The sequence below is a fragment of the Pholis gunnellus genome (genome assembly GCF_910591455.1).
Source record: "Pholis gunnellus genome assembly, chromosome: 6".
Lineage (NCBI taxonomy): Eukaryota > Metazoa > Chordata > Actinopteri > Perciformes > Pholidae > Pholis > Pholis gunnellus.
In genome coordinates this window covers 8,828,354-8,839,658 of record NC_136532.1, presented here as the reverse complement: position 1 = coordinate 8,839,658, position 11,305 = coordinate 8,828,354, and the positions used below count along the sequence as shown (strand labels likewise).

The 11,305-nt window shown below is 42.7% G+C and overlaps 2 protein-coding genes across 2 annotated transcripts; both read right to left on the bottom strand.

Annotated features, from left to right (window-relative positions):
* Positions 1–349: 349 nt before the first annotated feature.
* On the bottom strand, positions 350–5,943 carry plk2b (polo-like kinase 2b). The gene is made up of 14 exons (XM_079162065.1): positions 5,720–5,943; positions 5,517–5,624; positions 5,290–5,406; positions 4,873–5,002; positions 4,463–4,646; positions 4,053–4,251; positions 3,785–3,932; positions 3,461–3,555; positions 3,011–3,143; positions 2,719–2,799; positions 2,257–2,416; positions 1,856–1,985; positions 1,588–1,698; positions 350–1,391 (listed from the first exon to the last, which is right to left on the bottom strand). The coding sequence occupies exons 1-14, from the start codon at positions 5,900–5,902 to the stop codon at positions 1,200–1,202; spliced, it is 1,971 nt and encodes a 656-aa protein (XP_079018191.1). The 5' UTR covers positions 5,903–5,943; the 3' UTR covers positions 350–1,199.
* A 761-nt stretch (positions 5,944–6,704) lies between these two features.
* Positions 6,705–10,759, bottom strand: LOC306696847 (adenine nucleotide translocase lysine N-methyltransferase). The gene is made up of 6 exons (XM_079160562.1): positions 10,722–10,759; positions 9,362–9,535; positions 8,329–8,433; positions 8,011–8,151; positions 7,888–7,938; positions 6,705–7,773 (listed from the first exon to the last, which is right to left on the bottom strand). The coding sequence occupies exons 2-6, from the start codon at positions 9,527–9,529 to the stop codon at positions 7,585–7,587; spliced, it is 654 nt and encodes a 217-aa protein (XP_079016688.1). The 5' UTR covers positions 9,530–9,535; positions 10,722–10,759; the 3' UTR covers positions 6,705–7,584.
* Between the last annotated feature and the right edge of the window lie 546 nt (positions 10,760–11,305).

Here is an 11,305-nt window from a genome sequence, read left to right as displayed (position 1 = left end):
CTCTCTGTGTCCCCATTTCCTGTGGAAGTTTAAAGAGAAAATACTTGCTTTGACTTGGACCAGCCCACAGATAAAGAGTTGTTTGATCTAAATCTCACCACATCGTACCGTACATGAACTCAGGAAGTGCTTCTTACATATGAAATAAGGACACAGTTCATTTCCATGTTTGTTAAATTGCACTTTAAAAAAAGAAACATCAATAACAAGCATCTATTTTGAGGGAACACTCGGAAAATGTAATTGCATTAAACATCGAACAACATCTTTTAGCAGACGGAGCAAATTGTGCTTCTGAAAATAAATATGGGTACCAACAATCAATGAGAAGGACAAGTACTCAGGAGTAGTTTTTATTTTAGAAAATGCTCTTTATTATTAAATAAATAAATACTGCACCTTTTTTTTTTTTTTTTTTTTTTACACAATAAGTTATTTAGGACATTTTCTACCATGATGATAATGGCTCTTCAGGGATACTTAAAGAATCTCTGGTACTGTTTTTTTTTTAATGTAATTCTCTCCTTCTCATCATCCCACTGGTTCCCATCTCAATGTGCCATACGGTCCGTCATTAAAGAGAACAAATCACAGTTTTAAGAGTTAGTGTGATGTTACACCCCTCCCACTCACGCGCACACACACTGATACATAAACAGCCAATCTCTGTAGCATCCACACGCATTAGCAAATCAATTGTCTGCACTGCTGAGTTGACTGTAACATACACTGTACATCATTTACAATATTCCACAGTCTAGCTCTGGTTACATTCAGAGCATCAGTTTAATACACGTTTAAGCTGGTGCCAGCCCAGCGTTCATCTTTTCTCCCCAAACATCCCTCTTTTCCCCCAAAACAGCTGGGGTTCACATTCGTACCAACATACTCGCTCCAACATAGTCCGTCGTTTCTCTACTCCAACAATCAACATACAAATCAGCCCTTTGCCATCCACTGTTATTGTGCTACATTTCATTCCCCATCCCACAGAGTCTCTGCGTGTTACTATTTATTTCCCCCCCTGCACCTCTGCTGAGTCATGAAGGTGCAACAGTGTAGGAATGTTAATTAACTTTTTCACAGGTCCATTCTCAAACATGTCCTTCCCACACAACTTTGGTCCCGCTGCAGCACTGCAGTAGCACAATGCGTAGATTTTTCTTGTGTAACGCTGTCCAAAGCGCATTATCGTAGGTTTAGCTGCACCTCTGCAGAAGCATGTTGAGGGAGTACACCATGCGTTCGCGCAGGTCGGTGGGGCATCCAGACGTCAGCAGGGAGCTGAGTTTGAAGGTTTTGGAGACGCGGTCCTCGTTGATGTATGTCAGCATGTACTCATCCCTCTGGCAACACAGGATGATCTTGGTGTGGTCGTGGTAAAAGTTGATCTTTGTAGGTAAAAAAAAAAGTTCATTTATTAGTTTATTCTCTATGCAAAAGACCATTGCAAGTTAACTTTTTCTGATTTGATTTGTGGTCTAACCCTACTCCTCTGTTGATCTGTGTTATGCACTGCACCCAAAACGTGCTGCTTTGAGCATGCCCAGCAACGGCTCTGTTTCCTGTGATAGCTTGTGTGTTTACCTGGAAAGTGCCGTCGTTAAAGAGCATCATGAGGGCGCGGTCGGACTTGAGCCACTGCAGCAGGTAGAGTCTGGGCATGTGTGCATCCGTCATACTACCCAGGTCCCCGCCCTGAGAAAGCAAAAGAGTAACGCAACAGGATTAGACAGGCTGCAACATGAAAGACACCATCTCTGATGCTTCAGGGGATGCAAAGACAAAGACACATAATAGCAAGAGAGATATAGATTACAGAAAGAGGAGTGGGTGAAGAGAGAGATTTACTTACATCCATGAGGTTCTCCTCCATGTAGTGGGAAAAGTACTTGAGCACAGTCACCTGGCCCACAAAGTGTTCAGGAACCTCGCAAGTAGGGAAGACAGAGCGCTGGCCCAACTCTGCATAGTAATGGATGGTCCTGAAGAGATGGAGAAAAGGAGATAAACACAGAGTTACACAACCACTCAGATAAACACTACATAAATGGAGCAAACATAGATGGATTTCCTTGACATTCAAAATCTGTTGGTATTCTTGACTGAAAATATTCCTCTTGTTTGAAAACGGTTACGGTGGTTCATGTGATTACCTCTCTAAGTACTACAGCATGCTGGAAAAAGCCATGTCCATTATATATAGTGACTAGTAACTGAAGGTAGGGTGTGGTGAAAGCACAGAATGGTGCATACTTTCTGTCTGGCAGGAGGCTCATGTGAGTGCCGTTGTTGAAGAGAACTCCCACGGTGTAATCAGACAATTGGTAGCCAAAGCCGTACTTGTTGGAGTAGTCCACCCATTTAGTCACCCATTGAAGACTGCAGGTGTTTGAGCACTGAGGAATGTCGTCGGCTGCAAGGTGAAAACACAGAGGAGGAGGATTTGATTAACATTAAAAAGGAAGATTTAAGGAACAGACAACCTTGAGCTTGGAGTTAATGTGGGTGTGTCGAGTGCATCTTCAAAAAATGAAACATGGAGCATGAATCTACATGTTCTTTGTGAGTCCTTTGATCAACATGTCTCTCTGTTTAGACAAGTCAAGGTCAAGTGCAGGAAAAGAGTTGTATAGCGAAAAATTTCAATGTGGATTCATCGGATCCACAATGTGTACAAATCATGGCTTTGAAAATCATTTCAACGGGTCGACTCACCTTTAGGCATATTCTCCAGACATCCCCTCAACACGCTTGCAACGGTCTCAGCCACACTCCCCGTCGTGCTGTCTTCCAGGCCTTCAGGAGCAACAACAGGGCGTCACTTAGCTTGACTTTATGTTGCATTACAAGAAATTATTTTGCATTCCAGCTGTTACATCAAATCTCTATTTTCTTGTGTGTGGTTTACAGTTGAAGGTTAAAATAAAAAGGGTATTATATAACATCGATTCATGCCTGTGTGAGATCACCGGGCTGTGTGTGAGTGAAACCAGACTGGTGAGCTTACATTCGCTGCTGCTGCTGCAACTCCCCAGACTCCCCCTGACGATGAGACGGATGGTGTCTCGCGTCGCCGGGGACTGGCTCTCCGTTGCTGTGCCAACGGGGCTCTCGGCAGATGGCGGAAGTAGACTTCCATTCTGACGGGGAGAAACAGTGACGAAATGGGTTAGAATCTCGGAGTTTGGATAATCTCTTCCTACTATGACTAAGCAGTCACCCACGGAGGCAAAGTGGAGGGCTTTAAAAGGTTGAAAAATAAGTGCTTTTAGTTTGCTTTGAAATTGTGCTGTTATGAAGTTTTAGTGCTGCACCAGAGTGACTCATTGGATTCTCCTCAACATGATATCTCATTCCTCCCAATTTATTTAATGGCTGTATGAATAATGTGCCTGCAACACCACCTACACTCTTGTAAATATCCTGTTTTGTGTTGAACATTCATTCAATGTCTTACCTCAGAAATATTTTTGCTCTGCTGTTGGCTGATGACAGTTCTCTCCAGGTCATGCTGCAGTTTGTAGATCTCCTCTTCCTCTTTGGTTAATTTATCTATCAAAGGCAATGACCACACACACACACACAACATATCAGGGCATGACCTCTTAACAAGCAGCTACATAAACTGACAGAGCAATAAAATGTGAATTGAGCTTGAAGTCGTCTTATGAATTAGATGTAATGCTGCCTCTTGTAGCAACCACAATTGTGCAAAATGAAACATAACTGTGCTGGTGTACAAGTGGCGTTTGAAGTGCTCAGTGGCTGATGTAATACTCACTCAGAGTCTCGTAGTATTTGACCTTGTCTCTCTTCCCCCCAAAGAGCGCAGCGGCAGCTTTCTTGAAGAAGCTCTTGGCGGGACTTGAGATGTGGAAATCTGGTGCTGAATGGCAACAGCTCGCCGACAGACGCTCTGGACTGAAGCCCTGTGGGGAACGAAAGTGGGTCAGTGGTGGGAAGGGGGTCACTGTTATACTCCTACAGAGTGACATTTAGTGGGACAGACAGGGAGCAGAACAGACAGACAGGCGAAAATAGGGTCTAACCTGTGTGAAGAAGTCGTGCCTCAGAATGTGGTCCAGGTTAGGTCGGTCCTCTGGGATCTTGGCTAGCAGGCTGGTGATTAGCTGCTTAGACTGTGGCGACAGGGATGAGGGCAGGGAATAACGCGCCTCTCTAATACACCTGTACGTCTCCTTCAGGTTGGTGGTTTCAAATGGTGGTCTGCCCAACAGCATGGTGTACCTGGAGCAGGATGGAGGGCAAAAGTGAGCCGAGTTCTATCACTAAAGACAAGTGACTGTAGGCTAAACAGGAATGGACAAGTCCATGGAATTTGATGCCAATGTGTATTTTTGAACTGATTATCTACTTTCAGACTGTCATTCAATAATAATTTAGATAGTTACTAAACCATTTAAGCACCTAATAGTGAATTTACAGTTCTCCTACTCACATGACACAGCCTAGAGCCCAGATGTCTGATTCACAGCCGTGGCCCTGCTTGTTGAGCACCTCTGGGGACAGGTAGTTGGGAGTTCCACAGATCGTCTTCCTCCGGTTTCCTGCTGGCTCCAACTTGGCAGCCAGACCAAAGTCCCCGACCTTCAGCTCCATCGACTCACTCACAAAGAAGTTACCTGTGAGGAGGAAAGGGGATGTGATGATGAGCAATTGATATTCAACCAAGGATCAAAGGATAAATATTGCACAGATCCCTTGATAAACTGATTACAGAGAAAGAAGTGGGTTCGTATGAGGAAAAAAAAAGAAGAGATATTCTCCCCTGTACAGAATGCATCGTTACAATTTTGCACAAAGCGTCTCAGCACTGCAGCGTGTCACTGCTGTGTAAAGATTCCTTACCTAGTTTCAGGTCTCTGTGAAGGATCTCTTGTTCATGCAGGTACTTTAGTCCAGATACAATCTGTCTTAGATAATAGCGCACCTCTGGCTCAGTAAGCACTTTGCGAGCCTTCAGGATGTGGGCCAACGACTGCAAAAAGACATAATGTGAGGAAATGATTAAATTAAATTCCTTGAGTATAATTATTCTAGAAACACAAATTTTCCTCTGAAGAAAACCTCAACAAAGTGAATTATCATTAATGTAAAAAAACTGCAGTGAGATATGTAGATTTGCTGCACAATACAATTAAACAGAAGTATTTTATAGTGGGGACAGACTGGAGTGCTGCCTCGTTAACTTTAGGTGCAATGCAGGTGTTATCCAAATGTAAAAGTACAGTACGGACCCTTAAGTGTGTGACAAACAGCACTTACTTTTCTACTGCAGTATTCCAACAGGATATAGATGTTCTCCTTGTCCTCAAAATGGTGATAAAAGTGCACAATGTGCTTGTGGTGCAGCGCTCGGTGCAGCTCAATTTCTCGGTCAATCTAGCAGAGGAAGGCACAACATGGTCACGATTGCAACTAAAGGCAATTTTGTGATAATCTGCTGTCTAACCACACCAGTGCGCACAGGCACCGGAGCCGTGCGCGCTTACCTTCTCTCGTTGGTGAGGTTTGGAGACGCGTGCATGCGGGATGATTTTGGCTGCGTAAACTTTGCTGTTGGAGAGGTCGGTCATCTCATAGCATTTTGCAAACCCTCCCTGGAAAGAGGAAAAACACTGTTAACATGCTGCGTCTTTCATGTTACAAGGACCCCCCCCAAATAAAGCGACTACATAGTATATGCTCGCGCTACCTTTCCCAAAACTTTTCCACGGCAGTAGCACTTCCCCGTGGCCGGGTCAGTGATTATCCTGGCCATCTCCGAGGGCGCACTGCGCTCATCCATTCTCTTTCGCCGAGGTTCGCTCGACCTCTGCGTCGCCTCACACATACTGCTGTTTGTCTGTTGGGGCCCGATATTTCTCTGTACTTCCATTAGAGGTGGTTGTGTCGTCCCGCACTCAGAATGCAGCCCGGAGCCCGTCTCTGAGTCTTTATAGTCTGGCACCCACCCCACCCGGCTGTCTGCCGCCCTCTCTCTGACGTCACGGTGTGAAATGAGAGCATGAGGTCTTCCTTCTATCGATTACCGAACATGTACACGGGTGTTGATGATGTTCACGGACAGAAAATCAAAAGGAGATGACAAAAACAATAACAGCCTGTGGATTCTGCTATTTAAAAACTTGTAAATATATATATATATATGATTATTTGCATCACCAGCCGCCATACACACAAAACAATAATGTTCTATAATTTACCTATTTTGTTTGAGGAATCAATCCACGTGAATGGGTCTTTTACATTTTGGTGCAATATAGAATTCAAGGCGTTAGAAGTCTGATGCGTTTGGTCAATAAAATAGCCATCATGCAGAGGATACACATGATCTGTATTCTATTCAGGCTCACCTCACCCTGTGGTTTTACACCAAAACTCATTTTGGAGCACTAGCACCCTCAGCTGGAGATATTGGGTACCATTTACGGTACAGTTCAGGTTACAAACTGTTCTGCCTTTCCTTTACCAAAGACTAAGTGAATACTGTATTGCAACTGACATGTGAGACGTCATCATGCAGTGGTATGAAGGGAAAGGTTGTAGAGGTGGAAGATTCGTGTTCTAGCTCGCAGCTGCAGGTATATTTGAATGACCGATGGACTATTAGAAAAATGACATTGTCATTAGTGCCATTAGTGATATGTAATACAGAGAACAGTTTCCTCCACTAAGGCTGCACAATCCCCCACATTTATTTGCTTAACAAAACCAAATGTTTGGAAAATGTTAGTCTGAATCGGTCCAAATGAAATCACAGGCATGTATTGTTCATGAGAAAATATGGCAAAAATGCTGTATCTCGCTATGATAATACAAATCAAAAATAAATCTCTTGTTCATTGGCAACTGGCCTTACTTTCCAGCACATTTTACGAAATCTCTCGTTTTACTGCTAACAAACAGACAGACAGAGGGTTACACATATAACCATGGTTACTAAACTGTCTTTTTCGATACCCAGTTACATATTTCATATGACCCACAATTATTCTAGACCGTGCACAACATCAAAACGTGTTTGTGTCTAACAAAAGGTGTCTATCTAGACAGAAGACCCAACATATTCCCTTCTTGAATAAACACAACATGCGTCTAAGTACAACCCATCAAAAGCAAATGAGACAAAACCATTGAAAACCATTGACCTCATAATCCCTCCTGTAGCCATTAACAAAGAGGTTCATTAGTGTTGATGAGGAGGTAACATTAATTGTAGTGGAAGTGCTTTTAGAAAGAGATCTACAGTCATATTCTAGATAGTGGTGCATGACGGTGCAACAAGATTGTCAGTAAAATGCAAAAGGCAAAGATTGAACAAATACTGCAGAGGATAAATGATGTCAAAATCATCCTGACATCCTGCTTAGTGAGAGTCCATCTCATCCTTGCAATGTTCAAAGACATCTTTCAAAAGTATCCCTTCTGCTCAGTGATCGTAACGGAAACATATCACCAATTGATGTGTGTTTGATTACCTGCTAAAATGTGTTGTCTTTCTGTTTAGTGATGTTGAGGATGACAGAGCTAGAAAATAACACAAAAAAAAACTATGACTTAGTGGAGCACTGTTTTCGGGATTTTTCTCAGATGTGAGCGCACAGTGCTGATGTCATAAGAAAAAGTCTGGTCAAGACCGAAGCCGACGGACGACTTTTGTGGCCAGTCGGGGAAAGGAAAACGACTAGCGATGACACGGGCATCATCAGGAAGCTGTTTCAACAGCTTCTCACCCAGCACCTCCATCTGTAAACCAATCGCAAAAGATTAAATCAGTCACTTAGTGAACAAATGGTATGTATGCTACTTATATATATATACACAAATGCATAAATAATTCTTCATCAGAGGAAAACTCACCACTCCTGGAGCAAGGAAAGCAGTCACAATGTTGTATGTAGATAAATCAGTCTACGAACGAAGATAGGGTCATTTACCTACTTTGATAAGGCTTGAGGACCGCTATAATTGTTCAGGTATTACCTTCCAGAAGTCTTTTTTAACAAAGGTTGCCTGGCTGGAGGGCACTCCTGTCCAGAGGGCCTTGCTCTTGGCACAGACCACTAAAATGGAGTTGATCTCAAACCCTGTGCACTGAAAACCAGCCGAAGAGGCCGCAAACACCTGGAAAATCAAATCTGGTGATGTAATATAAACTACACACACACACACACACACAACAAACTCAGATAAAAAACACCTGGAATTTAAACCAAACACCTGGTTTCAGGGTCAGATTTTCCCTTCAGTTATTGGCCACAAATTAATGTTTTTTTTCTGAAACGATTGCAGCTCACTAACCACTCTTCCATCTCCTGACCCCAGATCTGCTAAGCGACCCGTTCGTCCCTCAAGCAGCTGCATGATGTTCAGTGTCTGGACTTTACTGGAGGGCAAATAAGGAACCTGAACCACAGTGCAAACATATAGTGAGTCAATACAAGTCACTAGACGAGTCTCTTTAATCTGTTTTTTTGACAGTCCCCCTATAAACATGCACTGAAAGGGAGAATTACAACTCAAAATAAAATGTAAAGACCTCAGTATAGTAATCACGACACTACAGCAACATGAATTATTGTTTTTTCATGTGAAAACATATCTCTGCATATGGTTCATATTACATTTACTTCTGTTAACTACTGTAAAGTCTACTGAGTGTTGTGACTATGACATTGAATCTGATCTCCCACTCGCTGTCAGTGGAACAACGTCTGTCTGAATGATGAATTCTGCAGGGCTGTCTCTCGTCTCTAGCTGTGGTGAACAGGGTTTAATCTGTGATCATGTAAAATGTCCTTCTCGGATAGCATGTTTTATGTGAGATTTAACTGGCAGGATAAAGATAAAAGCATCATGTCATTAATTAAAAAAACACAGGTCAGACATATGTTAATTATGAACGCAAAAGCAATTACATGTTGATCATATGTTTCAGGTATTAGTATTATCTTTAAAACGGCTTCTTTTTACACTAAAATTCAGATTCTCCATGCAACAACATATGTCTTCAGCATCACCTAGTTCTGATAATCTGCTCCTGGTGATGATGTTTTCCTGTTTATCTTGCACCGACAGTGAACAAAAGTAGTACATGATCCATTATGCTACAACAATGGACAAAATGCACTTTAGACTGATGGTGCAGTTCTCCGTAAAACACAATGACTGTTAGCACGGAGCACTGTGCTCCAAAAAAAAAAGAACATCATTGTTACCGTGCAAGTTATGTTCTGTCTTGGCTTTCACACAAACCTGCAGCATTTGGTAATGGAAAGAGTGGCGAGAAGGCAAAGCATGCAGGGAAACATCCGATAAGGGAAATCTCAAGCACCTTGAGGTTCCATGGGATTTTGCGAAATCCAGGCACAGCAAACAGGCTCCATACTCCATACAGGCCTGTGAGCAGAGCAGCTGTGCAGGCAGTCAGGACAGGATGGGGTCTGTTGGCGGGACAGACCCTGCCATAGTCTTCAAGGATAACCTCAATGGAGTCCTCCATTGCAAACTATCACCAATATGGTGAAAGAAATACAGCAAATAAGAGGAGAGATAGCTGCAGCCTATAAAAGGCTTCCTGTCAGGAAAAATCTCTGAAGAACTCTGAAGAAGATATTGAATGGTTGAGGTCCAAGCTGATATTGATATGTGATGATTTAAAAAAATTGGACAACAATATATCATCAGATATTCTTTTCTTTTTCTTTACATAAAGACATTACATAAACATTTTCGATAGGGATTGTCCTTTTTTGTGATAATCTTGTGCTCATTAATGCCTCTTTCTGTCAAGTGAAAGAAACATGTAAACAAATAAACTCATTTGGAATTTAGCACCTTTAATTAGTGGCCAACATACACACAGAAAACGACCAAACCAATTTATCGGTCGACCTCTAAAATGTTCTGTGGATACACAAGATGTAATGTTTTTGGTTGTTTATGTAAAGAAACTAGTCACGATCTAGATTTCCTGTGGTCTATGCTTCCATTAAAAATGAATGATTGGAGTAGCCCGCATTAAGGTCTTCAGAGAACCTAGTCTTCAGTTTAAATTATATTCATTTCATGATATAAATAATTCTGTAAAAACTTTTGTCATCTGGATATTTCCAGCTGCTGAATTTCATTTGGAAATCTGTGACATTTAAATAGTGTAAGGTTGCAGAATGCAAACAGTCTCCTGTTGTAAATAGATACAGCTCACTTCAGCATCAGGAGGTCAGTAGGCTTATAAAGCAGCAGAAATTTGAGGTTCTGCCAATATAGCCTTGTAAATCATTACCACAGAGCTGCCTTTTAGAGCTGCCGAGATACAAAATATCACCAGGGCACCTTTTCCAACAGCAGATGGTGCCACAGCGGCCTTTTCTCACGTCGAAACCTTCTAGAAAACTTTTGTTTACCTCGCTAAGGTCATGGATTGAAACGACAGCCCTGCTCAACAAACGCTTGTATTCTAGAAAAGAGGAGCTGAGCAGATCCACCACAAAAGAGGCTTTCAAAACACGCCAACAGATCTTTCACAATTTCTGATTTTGGACGAAATCGAAACAAAAATATTCAAAAACCAAAGGACAATTGAATAACTGACCTACTTACGAGCAACATACACGCACATAGCGGACATCTTTGGCACATGTGGAAAGTTATACCATACAATCTGGGGAAACAGACGTGTTTGTGCAGCCTACCTGACCCGCCTTCTTTGCTGCGCACTCAGCAGCCTGCACACACAGATCCTCCAGTTAAAGGGCAGTCAGTCAGCACCACGTCCCGCCCTGTGAGTTCATCCACGCCCTATCAGCTGTCTGCTCACCCGCTGATTTAAAGCTCATGACAGATAGGGCCTGGACTTGTATTCGAGTTGTAGTCCACGCTTATGTAATGTCTGTTGGGTCTGACTTGTGATGCTTCTTAGCGCACGGTGGACTGTTATGAGCAGTGTCAGCTTCAGGTCTAGAATTAGGAGGTGGTTATTCAAAGGCGGAATAATTGCTGGTATGAGCCTGTTGGTCCTCACCTCATTATGTCGATGGAGCAGTTTTGCATTTGCCCCATTTCAAATTGATTATGCAGGGCTTGTACTAAAAGAAGGCCGACGTGATTACAATTGCAAAGATGCCCATTTGTTCCTCTTCCGCCGCGGCCTCACCCTGCACTTGCTCCCATTGAAAAGGTCCACAATAATAATATTCATCCATTCATCCACCACTCAGGCCTCTCTTTATTTGCTCAGCCGCTTGGTCTCTGGACGGAGCTGGCTGCATGGGCGGGG

Coding starts and splice junctions, on each gene's coding strand:
- plk2b (XM_079162065.1), bottom strand. CDS start 5,902: ATGGAAGTACAGAGAAATATCGGGCCCCAACAGACAAACAGCAGTATG. Junction 4,252..4,462: donor TGGGCTCTAGGCTGTGTCAT/GTGAGTAGGAGA, acceptor ATCCTGCTCCAG/GTACACCATGCTGTTGGGCA. Junction 1,392..1,587: donor TTAACGACGGCACTTTCCAG/GTAAACACACAA, acceptor TTACCTACAAAG/ATCAACTTTTACCACGACCA.
- LOC306696847 (XM_079160562.1), bottom strand. CDS start 9,529: ATGGAGGACTCCATTGAGGTTATCCTTGAAGACTATGGCAGGGTCTGT. Junction 8,434..9,361: donor AAATCCCATGGAACCTCAAG/GTGCTTGAGATT, acceptor ACTGTGGTTCAG/GTTCCTTATTTGCCCTCCAG. Junction 7,774..7,887: donor CTTTCCTTGCTCCAGGAGTG/GTGAGTTTTCCT, acceptor ATTGGTTTACAG/ATGGAGGTGCTGGGTGAGAA.